This window comes from Salvelinus fontinalis, chromosome 1, assembly GCF_029448725.1.
Source record: "Salvelinus fontinalis isolate EN_2023a chromosome 1, ASM2944872v1, whole genome shotgun sequence".
In the NCBI taxonomy this organism is placed as follows: domain Eukaryota; kingdom Metazoa; phylum Chordata; class Actinopteri; order Salmoniformes; family Salmonidae; genus Salvelinus; species Salvelinus fontinalis.
This window is the reverse complement of record NC_074665.1, coordinates 77,157,090-77,181,570: the sequence shown is the minus strand read 5'-3', so window position 1 is coordinate 77,181,570 and position 24,481 is coordinate 77,157,090. Positions and strand designations below refer to the sequence as shown.

At 44.6% G+C, this 24,481-nt stretch overlaps 1 protein-coding gene across 6 annotated transcripts in view; it reads left to right on the top strand.

Moving 5' to 3' along the window:
- The window catches only part of LOC129858529 (BAH and coiled-coil domain-containing protein 1-like), a 241,545-nt gene that overhangs the window by 175,133 nt on the left and 41,931 nt on the right, over nucleotides 1-24,481 (top strand). For 5 of the 6 annotated variants that reach the window (XM_055930490.1, XM_055928897.1, XM_055932074.1 and 2 more), the window contains exons 11-16: nucleotides 2,784-2,950; nucleotides 3,787-4,028; nucleotides 10,388-10,623; nucleotides 10,703-10,882; nucleotides 12,723-13,123; nucleotides 13,314-13,388. In XM_055930490.1, the coding sequence (XP_055786465.1) occupies nucleotides 2,784-2,950; nucleotides 3,787-4,028; nucleotides 10,388-10,623; nucleotides 10,703-10,882; nucleotides 12,723-13,123; nucleotides 13,314-13,388 (1,301 nt within the window). The remainder of the gene's footprint in view (nucleotides 1-2,783; nucleotides 2,951-3,786; nucleotides 4,029-10,387; nucleotides 10,624-10,702; nucleotides 10,883-12,722; nucleotides 13,124-13,313; nucleotides 13,389-24,481) is intronic. The other variant, XM_055931243.1, reaches the window with a different exon arrangement.

Genomic DNA, 24,481 nt, shown 5'->3' with positions numbered 1-24,481 from the left:
GAGGATGAGATGTAGTTGGGGGAGAGGGGGAGATGGGGTGGATTTGTATGGGAAAGGGGGGATGAATGAGGAGAGGTGGAGAGGGGAAATGGATAGATAGGAGAGAGAAACATACACAATACAAGAATGTTAGTGTCTCATCCCTCCCTCCATCTCTCCCTCCCTCCATCTCTCCCTCCCTCCATCCCTCCCTCAGTCCATATCTCCATCCCTCCCTCCCTCCATCTCTCCCTCCCTCCCTCAGTCCATCTCTCCATCCCTCTCTCCCTCCATCTCTCCCTCCCTCAGGCTCTAGAGTGTAGCTTGACTAATTAGAAGTTCTTGTATAAAACAGTTCTAATTTAAACAATTCATATTTTCCCCTTGTCCCCCTGAGAGAATATGTTTGTATTTACACTTGTGTGTGCGTGTGTATAAACTGTTAAGTTATCCCAGATGAACCACACCGGCTGCGCTTTTCTCCATTTGTCCTTGTTTCTTCTTATCATTTATAAAAGCCATGTAATGTTCTGTGTAATTCCTTCCTGATGACAGAATTAAGTGCAAATAATGATTAGGTGCGGCACAGCGTTGTGTGAGGCGGGAGGGCGGGCGGAAGGTACTGATCTGTGGCGGCCTTCCTCTGTTGATGTCAGCGGTGATGTCATCCAGTCAGGGGTAACCAGAGCCTCTCATTGGCCCAGAGATCTGACAGACGAGACTCCGCTGTCCTCTTCCAACCAGGACAAGATACATTCTACCTTATTTCCTTCCTTCCTTCCTTCCTTCCTTCCTACCTTCCTTCCTTCCTTCCTTCCTTCCTTCCTGTCTATCTCTCTCTGTCTCTCTCTCTGTGTCTCTCTCTCTCTCTCTCTCTCTCTCTGTGAAGGTATTGGTTAATTAATTATTTAATTAACTCTCTCTTTATCCCACTCTTTCTCACTTTCCATCTCACTCACACGCGTTCTCTCCATCCCTTACTTTCAGTTCCTTCTCCCAGCCTTCCTCTCTTTTAATATATTATGTGTGCCCTGCCTGTTCTATGGTTTGAGCTTACACACAGCTTTGTAATATTGTAAGTGAATAGCCGTTCAGCTCCAGTGGTCCAGCTGTGAGTGGGTCAGTAGTAAAGCCAGACACTGCTCCTTATTGGCCAAGCAGACACACCCCTTTCTCTCTCTTGTTCTTCTATCATCCATCTCTCTCTTCTCTTCTGCTCTGTCGACTGGTCTAAATGTCTCTTGCTCACTCGCCTTCTCCTTCTTTCTCTTGCTATGCCATCTCCCCCTCTCCCCCCTCTCTCTTCCCCTCTCTCCTTCTCTTTCTCTTTTTTTCAATGTAAGGACTTTATTGGCATATGTTTACTAATGCAAGTGAAATAGATAATAAACAAAAGTGAAATAAACAATAAAAAAAATGTACAGTACACATTACACTCACAAAATTCCAAAATAATAAAGACATTTCCAATGTCATATTATGTGCAAATAGTTAAAGTACAAAAGGGAAAATAAATAAACATAAATATGGGTTGTATTTATAATCTCTCTCTCTCTCTCTCTCTCTCTCTCTCTCTCTCTCTCTCTCTCTCTCTCTCTCCCTCCCTCCCTCCCTCCCTCCCTCCCTCCCTCCCTCCCTCCCTCTCTCTCTCTCTCTCCCTCCCTCCCTCCCTCCCTCCCTCCCTCCCTCCCTCCCTCCCTCTCTCTCTCTCTCTCTCTCTCTCTCTCTCTCTCTCTCTCTCTCTCTCTCTCTCTCTCTCTCTCTCCCTCTCTCTCCCTCTCTCCCCTCTCTCTCTCTCTCTCTCTCTCTCTCTCTCTCTCTCTCTCTCTCTCTCTCTCTCTCTCTCTCTCTCTCTCCCCTTCTTCCCCCTCCCTCTCTTTCCCTCTCTTTCTCCTTAGTAGACTGAGTCAGTACCCTTCTTTCCCCTCTTCTAAGGGTAAATTGGTTTGTGTCCATGTCAGTAATGAGGAGATGTAGGACAATAAATTCATACTTAGCCTCTTATTGCTTCTACTCCTCCTTCTCCTCTACCTTGTCCTCTCTTCTCCTCCTCTTTCTCCTCTGCCTTATCTTCCCTTCTCCTCCTTCTCCTCTACCTTGTCCTCTCTTCTCCTCCTCTTTCTCCTCTACCTTGTCCTCCCTTCTCCTCCTCCTTCTCCTCTACCTTGTCCTCCCTTCTCCTCCTCCTTCTCCTCTACCTAGTCCCCCTTTCTCTTCCTCCTCCTCCTCTGCCTCATCTTCCCTTCTCCTCCTCCTCTACCTTGTCCTCCCTTCTCGTCCTCCTTTCTCTTCTGCCTTATCTTCCCTTCTCCACCTATTTCTCCTCTGCCTCGTTCTCCCTTCTCCGCCTCCCTCCCTCCCTTTGTCTCTATCATCCTCTCTCTCCCTCTACTTTTCTCTTGTGCGCAGCAATTTGACTGTCTCTGCAGCTCGGCGAAATGAACCGGTGTGTGCGTGTGTGTGGGCTGGCTGGTCCCTCATGAATATTCTAGTTGATCTGCAGGCGGTGACAATGACAGAGTTAATGACAGTGATAGATGGAGAGACAGCACTCCTTTAGCACTCTCCCTCCTTCTTTCTCTCCGTCTGTCCACCTCTTTCCCTCTCACTCAGCCGATGTGTGTGTGTGTGTGTGTGTGTGTGTGTGTGTGTGTGTGTGTGTGTGTGTGTGTGTGTGTGTGTGTGTGTGTGTGTGTGTGTGTGTGAATGCTATAACTTAGCTAACGCTCACCTTGTTTGCCAATCACTTGTTTAGGGGGCGGCAAAAGTAAAAAATAATGTAATTATCTTCTCTCTCTCCTCAGGAGAGGACGTTTTGATCTTTGACCTTAGTAGCCTGGCGACCCTGGCTGCGGCTCGCAGTCTGGAGCTTGGGGGAGGAGCTCCAGGGAGGGGGGAGGGGAAGCACTGTCCCGTCAGGAGGACCTTCAACCTGCGGCGGAAATGCAGCTGGACGCCTCGCCACGAGCCGGTATGTGTGTATGCCTAAACACACATAGAACTTTCCATACACATACAGAACTGAACACACACACTCAAATCTGCACACACAGACAGTCCTGTAGGTATACACACTTGTTTACTCAAACATATAATGCACATGTACAGAATATAACTTTACTGTATATACACAGCTACACAGTATATAACTGTGCTGTATATACGCAGATACACAGTATTTAACTGTATATACACAGATACACAGTAAATAATTGTACTATATATACACAGTATATAACGGTACTGTATATTTATACAGTATATAACTGTACTATATATATATATATATATATATATATATATATATATATATATATATATATATATATACACAGATACACAGTATATAACTGTACTGTATATATACACACAGATACACAGTATATAACGGTAGTGTATAAATACACAGTATATAACGGTACTGTACTGTATTTTTTATTTTTTATTTTATTTATTTAACTAGGCAAGTCAGTTAAGAACAAATGTCAGCTCGGGAATTCGATCTTGCAACCTTTCGGTTACTAGTCCAACGCTCTAACCACTAGGCTACGCTGCCGCTAACCACTAGGCTACACAGATACACAGTATATAACGGTACTGTACATACATGTTAAAACACAGTATATAACTGTACTATATATATATATACACAGATATACAGTATACACTGTACAGTATATACATAGATACACAGTATATAACTGTACTGTATATACACACAGATACACAAGCTACATTTTCTATGTACCATCACACAGTACTGTCCATTTACAATCTACTATATACTTCATGTCTGTCTGTCTGCAGATGTGTCCGGTGAAGGGTGTCATGGAGACGGTGGATGGAGCGGAGCTAGCGATACGAGTCCAGCTAGCGGAGATCCAGAGACGTTACAAAGAGAAACAGAGAGAACTGACAAAGCTGCAGAGAAAACATGACCGCCAGAAAGCAGAGACCTCTCACAGCCCTGCTCGCAGAGGGCCCGGTCGCCCCAGGAAACGCAAGTCTATCTCCAGTCCCAGCGCCTCAGACGGCCCCAAGAGACTCAGGCGAGTGTCTCCGCAGGGATTCTCCTATCCATTTATTCACTTATACAAGTTTCAAGTTTTAATGTCACATGCACAAATACAGTGAAATCCCTTTCTTGCAAACTCAAAACCCAACAATGCAATAATCAATAACAATGTATTACTTGAAAAAAACATGAGAAATAAGAATAAGAAATATGAAATACACCATAAAGTAAGTAACTAAGCATACTATATACAGAACATATTTGAAAAGTCAGTTCAAATAACATATGTACATTTGCAGGGATACTGGAGTGATGGAAGTAGATATAGGGCGATTAGGCAACAGGATATATGATAAACAGAGTAGCAGCAGCTTGTATGTTAGTGGGTGTGTGGGTCTGTGGAGTCAGTATAAATGTCTGTGCATATTATGTGTGAGTGAGCAGATGATGGAGTGAGTGACAGTGTGTGTGTTGACAGTGTGTGTGTGTGTGCGTGTGTGTGTGTGTGTGTGTGTGTGTGTGTGTGTGTGTGTGTGTGTGTGTGTGTGTGTGTGTGTGTGTGTGTGTGTGTGTGTGTGTGTGTGTGTGTGTGTGTGTGTGTGTGTTGGAGTGACACTGTGTGTGGGAGTATTTAGGGCCTTGTGAATGTGCATAGAGAGTGCAAATATTGAAATTAAAGGTCAATAAAGATACAAGGTAAACTCGTTCCATGTAGCTATTTTGTTTGCTATTTATCAGTTGTATTGCTTGTAGACAGAAGCTGTTCAAGAGCCTGTTGGTGTCAGACTTGATGCACCGGTACCTCTTGCCGTGCAGCAACAGAGAATATAGTCTATGGCTTGGGTGGTTGGGGTCATGGACGATTTTCCGGCCTTCTTTTCACACCACCTGATATAGAGGTCCTGGATGGCAGGGAGCTCGGTCCCGGTGATGTACTGGGCTGTGTTCACAACCCTCTGTAGCGCCATGCAATCGAGGGCGGTGCTGTTACCATACCAAGCAATGATGCAGCCAGTCAATACACTCTCAATTGTACAGCTGTAGAACCTTTTAAGGATTTGAGGGCCCACGCCAAACTTGATCAACCTCCTCAGAGGGAAGAGGCACTGTCGTGCCTTCTTCATGACTGTGTGTGTGTTTGGACCACTTTAAGTCTTTAGTGATTAGAGGAACATGAAGCTGTTTACATGCTCTACTGTCGCCCTGTTGGTGTGGATGGGGACATGCTCGCTCCTACGTTTTCTGTAGTCCACGATCAGCTCCTTGGTCTTGCTGACGTTGATGGTGAAGTTGTTGCTCCAGCACCACACTGCCAGGTCACTGACCTCCTCCCTCTCGGCTGATTCATCGTTGCCGATGATCAGGCCTACTACTGTCGTGTCGTCAGGGAACTTGAAAATGGTGTTGGAGTCGTGCGTGGCCACACAATCGTGGTTGAATAAGGAGTACAGGAGGGGACTAAGCACACACCCCTGTGGGGCTCCTGTGTTAAGGGCCAGTGTGGTGGAAGTGATGTTGCCTACCCTCACCACCTCAGGTTGGTCCGTCACGAAGTCCAGGGTCCAATTGCAGAGGGAGGTGTTCAGACCCAGAGTCCTAAGCTTGGTGACGAGTTGTTGTCAATGAACAGCATTCTCACATAGTTATTCATCTTGTCTAGGTGGTTGAGTGCAGTGTGGAGAGCAATTGAGATTGCGTCATCTATGGATCTGTTGGGGTGGTATGCAAATTAGAGTGGCTCTAAGGTATCTGGGATGGTGGAGTTAATGTGAGCCATAACCAGCCTCTCAAAGCACTTCATGATTACAGAAGTGAGTGCTACAGGGCAGTAATCATTGTGGCATGAAGCCTTGATTGTGGTCATTTTAAAACATGTGGGGATTACAGACTGGGACAAGGAGAGGTTGAAAATTACCGTGAATATGCCTGCAAGCTGTTCTGCGCATGCTCTGAGAACGCACCCTGGAATACCGTCGGGGCCCGTGGCCTTGCTGGTGTTGCCCTGATTAATGACCCTAAAGATGTGACGGCCTTCACGCCAGGATCAATGTTGTTGTCAAAGCGTGCATAAAATGCATTGAGTTTGTCTGGTAGAGAGGCATCATTGGGCAGATCATGGTTGGATCTTCCTTTGTAATCCGTAGTAGACTGTAGCCCCTGCCACATGTGGCGGGTGTCAGAGCCTGTGTAATTTTATTTCACCTTATTCCTATATTGTCCTTTTACTCGTTTGATGACTCTGTGGAGGTCATAGCGGGCCTTCTTGTACTTATTCCTGTCTTCGGCCGTAGACTCGAGTTGTCCACGATAGCTCTGTGTGTGGTAGTCCTGTCCTTTAGTTTAGCACCAACTTGTTGTTAATCCAGGGCTTTTGATTGGGGAAGCAGCGAACCTTCAACGTGGGTACAACGTCGCTGATGCATTTTCTATTGAAGCAGGTGACTGAGATGGTTAGCTCGGATAGATGAGTCGAAGTAGAAGCCGGAACTGGGGTAAGTAACTGCCGATCTGATGTTCAAAGTTCTTGTCGGTTGTAAGAAATAATAGAGGATACATTACAGGAAATAGAGTCAAAATAAAGAACAAAATAATCACAGAAAAGCTGTCTTGGGTCAGAGCTTGTAAAACGACAGCCATCCAGTACGGCGCCATCTTGGTTTTTCCTTATATATAGGACTCATAGAAATATTGTTGCCTGAGATGAACCTTGTTGAGCTTCTTTATAAGAGGAACTGCTGCCTCTCTCTCTCTCTCTTACACACGCACACATGCACACCATATTTATCACTCCATTGATCATGTCCTGACCCCCTCTCACCCTTAGCACATATTAATATGGACAAAGTCCCCATGTAGACTTATCACAGTGATGAATGACTCTACAACCCCCTCTTCTTACACACACACACACACACACACACACACACACACACACACACACACACACACACACACACACACACACACACACACACACACACACACACACACACACACACCATTACAAAGCAAATCCCCTAATGCCCTACACAGTGTTAAATTCCAGTGTTAGGTCATCATATTGATGGATGTGTTTTCTGGCTGTGCTCCACCTATGATAGCGTGATAAACTGATTAAACAAGCACAACGTTTATCACGGTTACCACAGTGATTACAACACACTAATGAAAAATGACAACACACACACAAACCCACAGATGACACACACACACAACACACACATCCCATATTTGTTTAATTACTGGAGCTGGCTGGTATGTGACAGGGTGTATTTTTTTATTAATTAATTAATGTGTGTAGTATCATTAGTGTATTCCTTAATCTTTGAGAGAGAGACAGAGTGTGAGAGAGAGAGAGAGTTTCTCTAGCAACTGGTCTCTTGGTGGCAGTACTTGTTGGCATCGGTGTTGGAGAGAGGAAAAAGGGGAAGGCTGTTGTTATAGTAATTACATTCTCTGTTGATTTTACATCTTTCTACATCAACCAACTGCCCTTGTCCCCTCTTCACATACTCTCCTTCCAGTGAGGATGTGACTGAGGGCTATCGCTGGGGCTTAGGGACTGACTGGGGGTCAAAGGTTGAAAGGAGAGGTCAGGGGGTGATGGTGACAGACAGGTTAGGGCTGGGCCATGGAGAGTTGATGTGTGGGATGGGTAGGGTTGCAAAATTCCGGAAACTTTCAATAAATTCCCTGGATTTCCTGCTTATTCCGTACGGATTCCAGGAATCCTCCAACCGGGATTTCAGGAAAACCAGGGAATTTATTGATGGTTCCCGGAATTTTGCAACCCAAGGTTTTAGTGATGTGGCAGTTTGTTATGAGGAGTTTAGGGGGGTTCAGGAAGCTGGCTTCTCTGTAGATCCTGACTTCAGCAGGAAGGTGGCTTCTCTGTAGATCCTGACTTCAGCAGGAAGCTGGCTTCTCTGTAGATCCTGACTTCAGCAGGAAGCTGGCTTCTCTGTAGATCCTGACTTCAGCAGGAAGGTGGCTTCTCTGTAGATCCTGACTTCAGCAGGAAGCTGGCTTCTCTGTAGATCCTGACTTCAGCAGGAAGCTGGCTTCTCTGTAGATCCTGACTTCAGCAGGAAGGTGGCTTCTCTGTAGATCCTGACCTCAGCAGGAAGCTTGCTTCTCTGTAGATCCTGACTTCAGCAGGAAGCTGGCTTCTCTGTAGATCCTGAATTCAGCAGGAAGCTGGCTTCTCTGTAGATCCTGACTTCAGCAGGAAGCTGGCTTCTCTGTAGATCCTGACTTCTGCAGGAAGCTGGCTTCTCTGTAGATCCTGACCTCAGCAGGAAGCTGGCTTCTCTGTAGATCCTGACTTCAGCAGGAAGGTGGCTTCTCTGTAGATCCTGACCTCAGCAGGAAGCTGGCTTCTCTGTAGATCCTGACCTCAGCAGGAAGCTGGCTTCTCTGTAGATCCTGACTTCAGCAGGAAGCTGGCTTCTCTGTAGATCCTGACTTCAGCAGGAAGCTGGCTTCTCTGTAGATCCTGACCTCAGCAGGAAGCTGGCTTCTCTGTAGATCCTGACTTCAGCAGGAAGGTGGCTTCTCTGTAGATCCTGACTTCAGCAGGAAGCTGGCTTCTCTGTAGATCCTGACTTCAGCAGGAAGCTGGCTTCTCTGTAGATCCTGACCTCAGCAGGAAGCTGGCTTCTCTGTAGATCCTGACTTCAGCAGGAAGCTGGCTTCTCTGTAGATCCTGACTTCAGCAGGAAGCTGGCTTCTCTGTAGATCCTGACCTCAGCAGGAAGCTGGCTTCTCTGTAGATCCTGACTTCAGCAGATCAGTGTTGCCTTTCTTTTTGTCTGACTGTCTGAGATAACAACTCAACCAGGTGGTATTTCTCTCAGGTTTCACATTACACATCCTATCTTCCCCTCCTCTTTTCATGCTCCTCCTTTCCTCCACTCATTCTCTGCTTAATCCTCTCCTCTCCCGTCTCCCTTTGCTCCTTCCCCAACTCTATCTATTTCCCTCCTTTCTTCCTCCTCCCTGCCTCCCTCCCCCTCCCTGCATCCATCCATCCATCCCTGCCTCCCTTCTTTCTTCCTCCCTCCCTCCGTAATTTAATCCTCCCTCCCTTCCTTCTCCCTCCCTCCCATCTCCTTCCCTCCCGCCTCCTTCCCTCTCTTTTCCTTGAAGGGAGATGCTGAGCTCTGAGGGAATATAGGATTCACCTGCCTCAGACACCAGCTGCTCATAGCAGAGTGTGTGTGTGTGTGTGTGTGTGTGTGTGTGTGTGTGTGTGTGTGTGTGTGTGTGTGTGTGTGTGTGTGTGTGTGTGTGTGTGTGTGTGTGTGTTTGTCTATGTGCGCATTTGAGAGAGTAAAAGAGAGACAGAGAGACAGAGACTGGGAGGGAAAGAGAGAGAGGTGGTAGAGAGAGAACCTGAGAGGAGGTGGATAGAAAGAGAAAGAGGGTAGTGGAGCAGTGGTGTTCAATAGAGGTGTTCATTCATCCAGCCCTGGAGCAGGGAGTGGTGGTGTTCAATAGAGGTGTTCATTCATCCAGCCCTGGAGCAGGGAGTGGTGGTGTTCAATAGAGGTGTTCATTTATCCAGCCCTGGAGCAGGGAGTGCTGGTGTTCAATAGAGGTGTTCATTCATCCAGCCCTGGAGCAGGGAGTGGTGGTGTTCAATAGAGGTGTTCATTCATCCAGCCCTGGAGCAGGGAGTGGTGGTGTTCAATAGAGGTGTTCATTCATCCAGCCCTGGAGCAGGGAGTGGTGGTGTTCAATAGAGGTGTTCATTCATCCAGCCCTGGAGCAGGGAGTGGTGGTGTTCAATAGAGGTGTTCATTCATCCAGCCCTGGAGCAGGGAGTGGTGGTGTTCAATAGAGGTGTTCATTCATCCAGCCCTGGAGCAGGGAGTGGTGGTGTTCAATAGAGGTGTTCATTCATCCAGCCCTGGAGCTTAGGTCAATGGACAGACACCCCCTGAGACTGCCTTGTCTCTCTCTCTCTTTCTCCCTCCAACTCTCACCTTCCTGCCACCCTTCTCTCTCTGTTTTTCTTCAGTAGCTGCCAGCTATTTTCCATTTTTCTTGTGGTTATTCATCAGGGTCTCATATTCACACTCCTCTTGGATATTTCAGAGTTTACCGACAGAAGGCTTTCTCTTCCAAACACAGCGTCCGCACTGGAAAGGAACCCCCCTCTCTCTCTCTACTCATCAAAGGCTAGACAGAGAGAAGGAGAAAACGGGAGAAAGTAAAAGAGTTCTTGTGAGAGGTATAGATGGCAAAGATCAGATGACCTGTTACCGTTTCTTTGATCTCCTTTGTTTTTTGTTTGTTTGTTTGTTTCTAAAATCCAACCTCTCTCTTCTTCGTGTATTTGTCTCTCCATCTTTTCTAAAAATCAAACTTTCTCTTCTTTGTGTTTTTCAGGGCGGAGAATTATGAATCAGAAGGGGGCGGAGAGAAGCGGAGGAAGACGATGACTAATCATGGCTTCCTCACAAGGAGGAGAGGTCGTCCCAGCCTGAGCTCCCGACTAGCACGGAGGGTGACCCAGCTGAAGCAGAAGGTTGTGGCCCAGAGAGGTACACCGTCAGGGAGCATGCACTGCCGCAGACGGGACCCTAGATCTGGAGCCCATGCAAACTGCAGAGGGAGTGCCACAGGTAAAACACAAACACACGTAAACCTTGTACCACATACACTCCCTGACACTAACACACCCATCTCTCCATGTTCACCCAGCAGCCGATACATCCAGTAACCAGCAAGACTGGGTGCCCAATCAGGGGGTGAGGAGAAGGAGAGGTCGACCAAGGGTCAAACTGGGCGGACCTTCTACCAGAGTCCTCCGCAGAGGAGGTGTGGCCTCTGTGAAGCAGGAAATGAACGAGGGGAAGAGCAACAGCGAGTGCTCAGGCCAGGGTAAGTTACGTCTCAGTGAGATGTCTCCCGGCTGTGTGTGTGTGTGTGTTTGTTAGAGAGTGAGATGTCTTCCATCACGGTGGCCTCCTCTCACTTCCCGGCTCGTCTGTCACACCATTAAAACCGTTAATGGCTGCCCACTGGCATGCTGCCCCCAAAACCACACTGTAACGTGAACCCCAATATCGCCTCTTTTAGAATGTCACACCCCTGTCGCCCCTCCTTCACCCCCTCAACCCAACCAGTAGAGACGAAATGTCCCCGCCTCCCCAATAATGTCAAATTGATGTGACCCTATTGTGTACATCCAGTGTGTGTGTGTACGTGTGTGTGAGAGAGTGTTGACGAGAACGTTGTGTAAATGTCAAGTGTGTCAGCAACGTCTCGACACCCGACACGACCCCTTTAGTCAGCCACACACAGCTGCCAATAAAGATCTGATATGTGAGTGTGTATGAGTGTGTGCGTGTGTGTGCTTGCATGCGTGTGTGATTGAGTGTGTGTGCATGCATTTGTGTCTGTGTGTGTGTGTACTGATGTTTGTCTGTCCATGAGAAAGACAGGACCATTGGGTTTCCTTGACCGCAGTTATTGAAAAGGCCATAGATTTCTGGGTGGCCAACTGACCATAGTAGTGTGTTCTACAGTATATACATATATATACAGAGAGGCAGTGAAGACAAACAGTGTATATATATATATATATATATATTAATATATATGAATTAATATATATATATATATACACTGTTTGTCTTCACTGCCTCTCTGTGCTGTGTGATAGTTTGTGTGGTGTCTTCACTGCCTCTCTGTGCTGTGTGATAGTTTGTGTGGTGTCTTCACTGCCTCTCTGTGCTGTGTGATAGTTTGTGTGGTGTCTTCACTGCCTCTCTGTGCTATGTGATAGTTTGTGTGGTGTCTTCACTGCCTCTCTGTGCTGTGTGATAGTTTGTGTGGTGTCTTCACTGCCTCTCTGTGCTGTGTGATAGTTTGTGTGGTGTCTTCACTGCCTCTCTGTGCTGTGTGATAGTTTGTGTGGTGTCTTCACTGCCTCTCTGTGCTGTGTGATAGTTTGTGTGGTGTCTTCACTGCCTCTCTGTGCTGTGTAATAGTTTGTGTGGTGTCTTCACTGCCTCTCTGTGCTGTGTGATAGTTTGTGTGGTGTCTTCACTGCCTCTCTGTGCTGTGTGATAGTTTGTGTGGTGTCTTCACTGCCTCTCTGTGCTGTGTGATAGTTTGTGTGGTGTCTTCACTGCCTCTCTGTGCTGTGTAATAGTTTGTGTGGTGTCTTCACTGCCTCTCTGTGCTGTGTGATAGTTTGTGTGGTGTCTTCACTGCCTCTCTGTGCTGTGTGATAGTTTGTGTGGTGTCTTCACTGCCTCTCTGTGCTGTGTGATAGTTTGTGTGGTGTCTTCACTGCCTCTCTGTGCTGTGTGATAGTTTGTGTGGTGTCTTCACTACCTCTCTGTGCTGTGTGATAGTTTGTGTGGTGTCTTCACTGCCTCTCTGTGCTGTGTGATAGTTTGTGTGGTGTCTTCACTGCCTCTCTGTGCTGTGTGATAGTTTGTGTGGTGTCTTCACTGCCTCTCTGTGCTGTGTGATAGTTTGTGTGGTGTCTTCACTGCCTCTCTGTGCTGTGTGATAGTTTGTGTGGTGTCTTCACTGCCTCTCTGTGCTGTGTGATAGTTTGTTGCCTAAAGGGTAAAGGTAAAGGCCACAGTTATTTTACGATATAGCTACTCTACACTGTCATCAGATAGAGCCTGAGATTGAGATGGTCGTGCCACAACTGATCTCTTGACAGTTTCTAATGTATTATATTGATCCCTTGATCCCACAGAGGAGGAAGAGGAGAGGCGCTATGACAGCGACGAAGGACTCAATGACGTAAATACAACGATACCATCCTTCAAAGACATGACAACAAACTCTGCTGCGACTGGCCCAGCCGGTAAGCTTCAAGCCATTCAGAAAGCCAGGAGCAAGGAGGAGAGGCAAGGTGATGATGTGAGCATGCCCAGTGTGGCACTGAGGAGGAGAGGAGCCCCCTGCAGGCCGGGCCCTGCTACTGCAGATGGGAGATGCCCAGAGCTCCAGGAGCCACAAGGGGCTAGGAGAGAACCTGTACCTAGCTGGAGGGTCTCGTTAGTGGGCAACAGCTTCCAGGACAGCAGGGGGGTCCAGGGACCAGTGGCGGAGGCCAAGAGGAAGATCTCGGGACAACAAAGCTTTCTGGGAAAGGTGAGGCGGGGAGAATGGAAGGACCCGTGGAGGGGTGTCTCTATGTTCATCAAAAATGGCTTCCTCCTCTGTTAAAATCTCCCTCAACTACTTGAGACAGTTAAGATGCACGTGTTACGGTGTCTCCCTAGCTACATGGTGATCATGATCATTGTCTATAATACTAACCTGTCCTGTGTGGTTTTTCAAGAGGAGAGGCTGCTGGCTGGAGAATGAAACCCAGAGAGAGGACACCACCAGGGGAAGGAGGAGCAGGAAGAAGCAGGTGGGGATGGAGGTCAGAATGGGCATGGTGGAGGGGGGATAGGGGCAACCAGAAAGAGGCAGTGAGGAACAGGAAATGACTGTTGGTAGCGAGGTCGAATCCTGAGTAGAAACAACAGGGAGAGTACAGTAGAAGAGAAAGGTGGCGTGACTAGAGGGCATTCAGATCAGCAGCAGTTAAAACAGTGATGATGTTAGGCAGTTGGAACAGTGATGATGTTAGGCAGTTGGAACAGTGATGATGTTAGGCAGTTGGAACAGTGATGATGTTAGGCAGTTGTAACAGAGATGATGTTAGGCAGTTGGAACAGTGATGATGTTAGGCAGTTGGAACAAAGATGATGTTAGGCAGTTGGAACAGTGATGATGTTAGGCAGTTGGAACAGAGATGATGTTAGGCAGTTGGAACAGAGATGATGTTAGATAGTTGGAACAGTGATGATGTTAGGCAGTTGGAACAGTGATGATGTTAGGCAGTTGTAACAGTGATGATGTTAGGCAGTTGGAACAGTGATGATGTTTGGCAGTTGGAACAGAGATGATGTTTGGCAGTTGGAACAGAGATGATGTTAGGCAGTTGTAACAGATATGATGTTAGGCAGTTGTAACAGAGATGATGTTAGGCAGTTGAAACAGTGATGATGTTAGGCAGTTGGAACAGAGATGATGTTAGGCAGTTGGAACAGTGATGATGTTAGGCAGTTGGAACAGAGATGATGTTAGGCAGTTGGAAAAGAGATGATGTCAGGCAGTTGGAACAGTGATGATGTTAGGCAGGTGGAACAGAGATGATGTTAGGCAGTTGGAACAGAGATGGTGTTAGGCAGTTGTAACAGTGATGATGTTAGGCAGTTGGAACAGAGATGATGAAGAGCAGTTGGAACAGAGATGATGTTAGGCAGTTGGAACAGTGATGATGTTAGGCAGTTGGAACAGATATGATTTTAAGCAGTTGGAACAGTGATGATGTTAGGCAGTTGGAACAGAGATGATGTTAGGCAGTTGGAACAGAGATGATGTTAGGCAGTTGTAACGGTGATGATGTTAGGCAGTTGTAACGGTGATGATGTTAGGCAGTTGGAACAGAGATGATGTTAGGCCGTTGGAACAGTGATGATGTTAGGCAGTTGGAACAGATATGATGTAGGCAGTTGTAACAGAGAATATTTTAGGCAGTTGGAACAGTGATGATGTTAGGCAGTTGGAACAGAGATGATGTTAGGCAGTTGGAACAGTGATGATGTTAGGCAGTTGGAACAGATATGATGTTAGGCAGTTGGAATAGTGATGATGTTAGGCAGTTGTAACAGAGATGATGTTAGGCAGTTGGAACAGTGATGATGTTAGGCAGTTGTAATAGTGATTATGTTAGGCAGTTGGAACAGAGATGATGTTAGGCAGTTGGAACAGTGATGATGTTAGGCAGTTGTAATAGTGATGATGTTAGGCAGTTGTAACAGAGATGATGTTAGGCAGTTGGAACAGTGATGATGTTAGGCAGTTGTAACAGTGATGATGTTAGGCAGTTGGAATAGTGATTATGTTAGGCAGTTGGAACAGATATGATGTTAGGCAGTTGGAACAAAGATGATGTTAGGCAGTTGGAATAGAGATGATGTTAGGCAGTTGTAACAGTGATGATGTTAGGCAGTTGGAACAGAGATGATGTTAGGCAGTTGGAATAGAGATGATGTTAGGCAGTTGTAACAGTGATGATGTTAGGCAGTTGGAACAGAGATGATGTTAGGCAGTTGGAACAGAAATGATGTTAGGCAGTTGTAACAGTGAGGATGTTAGGCAGTTGAAACAGTGATGATGTTAGGCAGTTGGAACATATATGATGTATGCAGTTGTAACCGAGAATATGTTAGGCAGTTGGAACAGTGATGATGTCAGGTAGTTGTAACAGAGAATATGTTAGGCAGTTGTAACAGAGATGATGTTAGGCAGTTGTAACAGAGAATATGTTAGGCAGTTGGAACAGTGATGATGTTAGACAGTTGTAACAGAGATGATGTTAGGCAGTTGTAACAGAGATGATGTTAGGCAGTTGTAACAGAGATGATGTTAGACAGTTGTAACAGAGATGATGTTAGACAGTTGTAACAGAGATGATGTTAGACAGTTGTAACAGAGATGATGTTAGGCAGTTGGAACAGTGATGATGTTAGGCAGTTGGAACAGAGATGATGTTAGGCAGTTGGAACAGTGATGATGTCAGGCAGTTGGAACAGTGATGATGTTAGGCAGTTGGAACAGTGATGATGTCAGGCAGTTGTAACAGAGATGATGTTAGGCAGTTGGAACAGTGATGATGTTAGGCAGTTGTAACAGTGATGATGTTAGGCAGTTGTAACAGTGATGATGTTAGGCAGTTGGAACAAAGATGATGTTAGGCAGTTGTAACAGAGATGATGTTAGACAGTTGTAACAGAGATGATGTTAGGCAGTTGGAACAGTGATGATGTTAGGCAGTTGGAACAGTGATGATGTCAGGCAGTTGTAACAGAGATGATGTTAGGCAGTTGGAACAGTGATGATGTTAGGCAGTTGGAACAGTGATGATGTTAGGCAGTTGTAACAGAGATGATGTTAGGCAGTTGTAACAGAGATGATGTTAGGCAGTTGTAACAGAGATGATGTTAGGCAGTTGTAACAGAGATGATGTTAGGCAGTTGTAACAGAGATGATGTTAGACAGTTGTAACAGAGATGATGTTAGACAGTTGTAACAGAGATGATGTTAGGCAGTTGTAACAGTGATGATGTTAGGCAGTTGTAACAGTGATGATGTTATGCAGTTGTAACAGAGATGATGTTAGGCAGTTGTAACAGAGATGATGTTAGGCAGTTGTAACAGAGATGATGTTAGGCAGTTGTAACAGAGATGATGTTGGACAGTTGTAACAGAGATGAGGTAGGCAGTTGTAACAGAGAATATGTTAGGCAGTTGGAACAGTGATGATGTTAGGCAGTTGGAACAGAGATGATGTTAGGCAGTTGGAACAGAGATGATGTTAGGCAGTTGGAACAGTGATGATGTTAGGCAGTTGGAACAGAGATGATGTTAGGCAGTTGGAACAGAGATGATGTTAGGCAGTTGTAACAGAGAATATGTAAGGCAGTTGTAACAGTGATGATGTTAGGCAGTTGTAACAGAGATGATGTTAGGCAGTTGTAACAGTGATGATGTTAGACAGTTGTAACAGAGATGATGTAGGCAGTTGTAACAGAGAATATGTTAGGCAGTTGGAACAGTGATGATGTTAGGCAGTTGGAACAGAGATGATGTTAGGCAGTTGGAACAGAGATGATGTTAGGCAGTTGGAACAGTGATGATGTTAGGCAGTTAGAACAGAGATGATGTTAGGCAGTTGGAACAGAGATGATGTTAGGCAGTTGGAACAGAGATGATGTTAGGCAGTTGTAACAGTGATGTTGTTAGGCAGTTGGAACAGAGATGTTGTTAGGCAGTTGGAACAGTGATGATGTTAGGCAGTTGGAATAGAGATGATGTTAGGCAGTTGTAACAGTGATGATGTTAGGCAGTTGGAACAGAGATGATGTTAGGCAGTTGGAACAGTGATGATGTTAGGCAGTTGGATCAGAGATGATGTTAGGCAGTTGTAACAGAGATGATGTTAGGCAGTTGGAACAGTGATGATGTTAGGCAGTTGGAACAGAGATGATGTTAGGCAGTTGGAACAGTGATGATGTTAGGCCGTTGTAACAGAAAATATGTTAGGCAGTTGTAACAGTGACGATGTTAGGCAGTTGTAACAGAGATGATGTTAGGCAGTTGTAACAGAGATGATGTTAGGCAGTTGTAACAGTGATGATGTTAGGCAGTTGGAACAGTGATGATGTTAGGCAGTTGTAACAGAGATGATGTTAGGCAGTTGTAACAGAGATGATGTTAGACAGTTGTAACAGAGATGATGTTAGACAGTTGTAACAGAGATGATGTTAGACAGTTGTAACAGAGATGATGTTAGGCAGTTGGAACAGTGATGATGTTAGGCAGTTGGAACAGAGATGATGTTAGGCAGTTGGAACAGTGATGATGTCAGGCAGTTGGAACAGTGATGATGTTAGGCAGTTGGAACAGTGATGATGTCAGGCAGTTGTAACAGAGATGATGTTAGGCAGTTGGAACAGTGATGATGTTAGGCAGTTGTAACAGTGATGATGTTAGGCAGTTGTAACAGTGATGATGTTAGGCAGTTGGAACAAAGATGATGTTAGGCAGTTGTAACAGAGATGATGTTAGACAGTTGTAACAGAGATGATGTTAGGCAGTTGGAACAGTGATGATGTTAGGCAGTTGGAACAGTGATGATGTCAGGCAGTTGTAACAGAGATGATGTTAGGCAGTTGGAACAGTGATGATGTCAGGCAGTTGTAACAGAGATGATGTTAGGCAGTTGGAACAGTGATGATGTTAGGCAGTTGGAACAGTGATGATGTTAGGCAGTTGTAACAGAGATGATGTTAGGCAGTTGTAACAGTGATGATGTTATGCAGTTGTAACAGAGATGATGTTAGGCAGTTGTAACAGAGATGATGTTAGGCAGTTGTAACAGAGATGATGTTAGGCAGTTGTAACAGAGATGATGTTGGACAGTTGTAACAGAGATGAGGTAGGCAGTTGTAACAGAGAATATGTTAGGCAGTTGGAACAGTGATGATGTTAGGCAGTTGGAACAGAGATGATGTTAGGCAGTTGGAACAGAGATGATGTTAGGCAGTTGGAACAGTGATGATGTTAGGCAGTTGGAACAGAGATGATGTTAGGCAGTTGGAACAGAGATGATGTTAGGCAGTTGTAACAGAGAATATGTAAGGCAGTTGTAACAGTGATGATGTTAGGCAGTTGTAACAGAGATGATGTTAGGCAGTTGTAACAGTGATGATGTTAGACAGTTGTAACAGAGATGATGTAGGCAGTTGTAACAGAGAATATGTTAGGCAGTTGGAACAGTGATGATGTTAGGCAGTTGGAACAGAGATGATGTTAGGCAGTTGGAACAGAGATGATGTTAGGCAGTTGGAACAGTGATGATGTTAGGCAGTTAGAACAGAGATGATGTTAGGCAGTTGGAACAGAGATGATGTTAGGCAGTTGGAACAGAGATGATGTTAGGCAGTTGTAACAGTGATGTTGTTAGGCAGTTGGAACAGAGATGTTGTTAGGCAGTTGTAACAGTGATGATGTTAGGCAGTTGGAATAGAGATGATGTTAGGCAGTTGTAACAGTGATGATGTTAGGCAGTTGGAACAGAGATGATGTTAGGCAGTTGGAACAGTGATGATGTTAGGCAGTTGGAACAGAGATGATGTTAGGCAGTTGTAACAGAGATGATGTTAGGCAGTTGGAACAGTGATGATGTTAGGCAGTTGGAACAGAGATGATGTTAGGCAGTTGGAACAGTGATGATGTTAGGCAGTTGTAACAGAAAATATGTTAGGCAGTTGTAACAGTGACGATGTTAGGCAGTTGTAACAGAGATGATGTTAGGCAGTTGTAACAGAGATGATGTTAGGCAGTTGTAACAGTGATGATGTTAGGCAGTTGGAACAGTGATGATTTTAGGCAGTTGTAACAGAGATGATGTTAGGCAGTTTTAACAGAGATGATGTTAGACAGTTGTAACAGAGATGATGTTAGACAGTTGTAACAGAGATGATGTTAGGCAGTTGTAACAGTGATGATGTTAGGCAGTTGTAACAGTGATGATGTTATGCAGTTGTAACAGAGATGATGTTAGGCAGTTGTAACAGAGATGATGTTAGGCAGTTGTAACAGAGATGATGTTAGGCAGTTGTAACAGAGATGATGTTAGACAGTTGTAACAGAGATGATGTAGGCAGTTGTAACAGAGAATATGTTAGGCAGTTGGAACAGTGATGATGTTAGGCAGTTGGAACAGAGATGATGTTAGGCAGTTGGAACAGAGATGATGTTAGGCAGTTGGAACAGTGATGATGTTAGGCAGTTGGAACAGAGATGATGTTAGGCAGTTGGAACAGAGATGATGTTAGGCAGTTGTAACAGAGAATATGTAAGGCAGTTGTAACAGTGATGATGTTAGGCAGTTGTAACAGAGATGATGTTAGGCAGTTGTAACAGAGAATATGTTAGGCAGTTGGAACAGTGATGATGTTAGGCAGTTGGAACAGAGATGATGTTAGGCAGTTGGAACAGAGATGATGTTAGGCAGTTGGAACAGTGATGATGTTAGGCAGTTAGAACAGTGATGATGTTAGGCAGTTGGAACAGAGATGATGTTAGGCAGTTGGAACAGAGATGATGTTAGGCAGTTGGAACAGAGATGATGTTAGGCAGTTGTAACAGTGATGTTGTTAGGCAGTTGGAACAGAGATGTTGTTAGGCAGTTGGAACAGTGATGATGTTAGGCAGTTGGAATAGAGATGATGTTAGGCAGTTGTAACAGTGATGATGTTAGGCAGTTGGAACAGAGATGATGTTAGGCAGTTGGAACAGTGATGATGTTAGGCAGTTGGAACAGAGATGATGTTAGGCAGTTGTAACAGAGATGATGTTAGGCAGTTGGAACAGTGATGATGTTAGGCAGTTGGAACAGAGATGATGTTAGGCAGTTGGAACAGTGATGATGTTAGGCAGTTGTAACAGAGAATATGTTAGGCAGTTGGAACAGTGACGATGTTAGGCAGTTGGAACAGAGATGTTGTTAGGCAGTTGGAACAGTGATGATGTTAGGCAGTTGGAATAGAGATGATGTTAGGCAGTTGGAACAGTGATGATTTTAGGCAGTTGTAACATAGAATATGTTAGGCAGTTGTAACAGTGATGATGTTAGGCAGTTGTAACAGTGATGATGAAGAGCAGTTGTAACAGTGATGATGTTAGAAAGTTGGAACAGTGATGATGTTAGGCAGTTGGAACAGATATGATTTTAAGCAGTTGGAACAGTGATGATGTTAGGCAGTTGGAACAGAGATGATGTTAGGCAGTTGGAACAGAGATGATGTTAGGCAGTTGGAACAGTGAGATGTTAGGCAGTTGGAACAGAGATGATGTTAGGCAGTTGTAACAGTGAGATGTTAGGCAGTTGGAACAGAGATGATGTTAGGCAGTTGGAACATAGATGATGTTAGGCAGTTGGAACAGTGATGATGTTAGGCAGTTGGAACAGATATGATGTAGGCAGTTGTAGCAGAGAATATGTTAGGCAGTTGGAACAGTGATGATGTTAGGCAGTTGGAACAGATATGATGTTAGGCAGTTGGAACAGATATGATGTAGGCAGTTGGAACAGATATGATGTTAGGCAGTTGGAATAGTGATGATGTTAGGCAGTTGTAACAGAGATGATGTTAGGCAGTTGTAACAGAGATGATGTTAGGCAGTTGGACCAGAAATGATGTTAGGCAGTTGGAAGAGAGATGATGTTAGGCAGTTGGAACAGAGATGATGTTAGGCAGTTGGAATAGAGATGATGTTAGGCAGTTGTAACAGTGAGGATGTTAGGCAGTTGTAACAGTGATGATGTTAGGCAGTTGGAACAGAGATGATGTTAGGCAGTTGGAACAGTGATGATGTTAGGCAGTTGGAATAGAGATGATGTTAGGCAGTTGTAACAGTGATGATGTTAGGCAGTTGGAACAGAGATGATGTTAGGCAGTTGGAACAGTGATGATGTTAGGCAGTTGGAACAGAGATGATGTTAGGCAGTTGGAACAGAGATGATGTTAGGCAGTTGGAACAGAGATGATGTTAGGCAGTTGTAACAGTGATGATGTTAGGCAGTTGGACCAGAAATGATGTTAGGCAGTTGGAACAGAGATGATGTTAGGCAGTTGAAACAGTGATGATGTTAGGCAGTTGGAACATATATGATGTAGGCAGTTGTAATAGAGATGATGTTAGGCAGTTGTAACAGTGATGATGTTAGGCAGTTGGAACAAAGATGATGTTAGGCAGTTGGAACAGAGATGATGTTAGGCAGTTGGAATAGAGATGATGTTAGGCAGTTGTAACAGTGATGATGTTAGGCAGTTGGAACAGTGATGATGTCAGGCAGTTGTAACAGTGATGATGTTAGGCAGTTGGAACAGAGATGATGTTAGGCAGTTGTAACAGTGATGATGTTAGGCAGTTGGAACATAGATGATGTTAGGCAGTTGGAACAGAGATGATGTTAGGCAGTTGTAACAGTGATGATGTTAGGCAGTTGGAACAGTGATGATGTTAGGCAGTTGTAACAGTGATGATGTTAGGCAGTTGGAACAGAGATGATGTTAGGCAGTTGTAACAGTGATGATGTTAGGCAGTTGGAACAGTGATGATGTCAGGCAGTTGTAACAGTGATGATGTCAGGCAGTTGGAACAGAGATGATGTTAGGCAGTTGTAACAGTGATGATGTTAGGCAGTTGGAACAGAGATGATGTTAGGCAGTTGAAACAGTGATGATGTTAGGCAGTTGGAACATATATGATGCAGGCAGTTGTAATAGAGATGATGTTAGGCAGTTGTAACAGTGATGATGTTAGGCAGTTGGAACAAAGATGATGTTAGGCAGTTGGAACAGAGATGATGTTAGGCAGTTGGAATAGAGATGATGTTAGGCAGTTGTAACAGTGATGATGTTAGGCAGTTGGAACAGTGATGATGTCAGGCAGTTGTAACAGTGATGATGTTAGGCAGTTGGAACAGAGATGATGTTAGGCAGTTGTAACAGTGAGGATGTTAGGCAGTTGTAACAGTGATGATGTTAGGCAGTTGGAACAGAGATGATGTTAGGCAGTTGGAACAGAGATGATGTTAGGCAGTTGGAACAGTGATGATGTTAGGCAGTTGGAATAGAGATGATGTTAGGCAGTTGTAACAGTGATGATGTTAGGCAGTTGGAACAGAGAATTTTAGGCAGTTGGAACAGTGATGATGTTAGGCAGTTGGAACAGAGATGATGTTAGGCAGTTGGAACAGAGATGATGTTAGGCAGTTGGAACAGAGATGATGTTAGGCAGTTGTAACAGTGATGATGTTAGGCAGTTGGACCAGAAATGATGTTAGGCAGTTGGAACAGAGATGATGTTAGGCAGTTGGAACAGAGATGATGTTAGGCAGTTGGAACAGTGATGATGTTAGGCAGTTGGAACAGAGATGATGTTAGGCAGTTGGAACAGAGATGATGTTAGGCAGTTGGAACAGAGATGATGTTAGGCAGTTGTAACAGTGATGATGTTAGGCAGTTGGACCAGAAATGATGTTAGGCAGTTGGAACAGTGATGATGTTAGGCAGTTGGAACATATACGATGTAGGCAGTTGTAACAGAGAATATGTTAGGCATTTGTAACAGTGATTATGTTAGGCAGTTGTAACAGAGATGATGTTAGGCAGTTGGAACAGTGATTATGTTAGGCAGTTGTAACAGAGATGATGTTAGGCAGTTGTAACAGAGATGATGTTAGGCAGTTGTAACAGTGATTATGTTAGGCAGTTGGAACAGTGATGATGTCTGGCAGTTGTAACAGAGAATATGTAATACAGTTGTAACAGTGATTATGTTAGGCAGTTGTAACAGAGATGATGTTAGGCAGTTGTAACAGTGATGATGTTAGGCAGTTGGAACAGAGATGATGTTAGGCAGTTGTAACAGAGAATATGTTTGGCATTTGTAACAGTGATTATGTTAGGCAGTTGTAACAGAGATGATGTTAGGCAGTTGTAACAGTGATGATGTTAGGCATTTGTAACAGTGATTATGTTAGGCAGTTGTAACAGTGATGATGTTAGGCAGTTGGAACAGTGATGATGTTAGGCAGTTGGAACAGTGATGATGTCAGGCAGTTGTAACAGAGAATATGTAAGACAGTTGTAACAGTGATTATGTTAGGCAGTTGGAACAGAGATGATGTTAGGCAGTTGTAACAGAGATGATGTTAGGCAGTTGTAACAGTGATGATGTTAGGCAGTTGTAACAGAGATGCTGTAGGCAGTTGTAACAGTGATGATGTTAGGCAGTTGTAACAGTGATGATGTTAGGCAGTTGTAACAGTGATGATGTTAGGCAGTTGTAACAGTGATGATGTTAGGCAGTTGAAACAGATATGATGTTAGGCAGTTGGAACAGATATGATGTTAGGCAGTTGGAACAGATATGATGTTAGGCAGTTGGAATAGTGATGATGTTAGGCAGTTGTAACAGAGATGATGTTAGGCAGTTGGAACAGTGATGATGTTAGGCAGTTGGAACAGTGATGATGTTAGGCAGTTGGAACAAAGATGATGTTAGGCAGTTGGAACAGAGATGATGTTAGGCAGTTGGAATAGAGATGATGTTAGGCAGTTGTAACAGTGATGATGTTAGGCAGTTGGAACAGAGATGATGTTAGGCAGTTGTAACAGTGAGGATGTTAGGCAGTTGTAACAGTGATGATGTTAGGCAGTTGGAACAGAGATGATGTTAGGCAGTTGGAATAGAGATGATGTTAGGCAGTTGTAACAGTGATGATGTTAGGCAGTTGGAACAGAGATGATGTTAGGCAGTTGGAAGAGTGATGATGTTAGGCAGTTGGAACAGAGATGATGTTAGGCAGTTGTAACAGAGATGATGTTAGGCAGTTGTAACAGTGATGATGTTAGGCATTTGTAACAGTGATGATGTTAGGCATTTGTAACAGTGATTATGTTAGGCAGTTGTAACAGTGATGATGTTAGGCAGTTGGAACAGTGATGATGTTAGGCAGTTGGAACAGTGATGATGTCAGGCAGTTGTAACAGAGAATATGTAAGACAGTTGTAACAGTGATTATGTTAGGCAGTTGGAACAGAGATGATGTTAGGCAGTTGTAACAGAGATGATGTTAGGCAGTTGTAACAGTGATGATGTTAGGCAGTTGTAACAGAGATGCTGTAGGCAGTTGTAACAGTGATGATGTTAGGCAGTTGTAACAGTGATGATGTTAGGCAGTTGTAACAGTGATGATGTTAGGCAGTTGAAACAGATATGATGTTAGGCAGTTGGAACAGATATGATGTTAGGCAGTTGGAACAGATATGATGTTAGGCAGTTGGAATAGTGATGATGTTAGGCAGTTGTAACAGA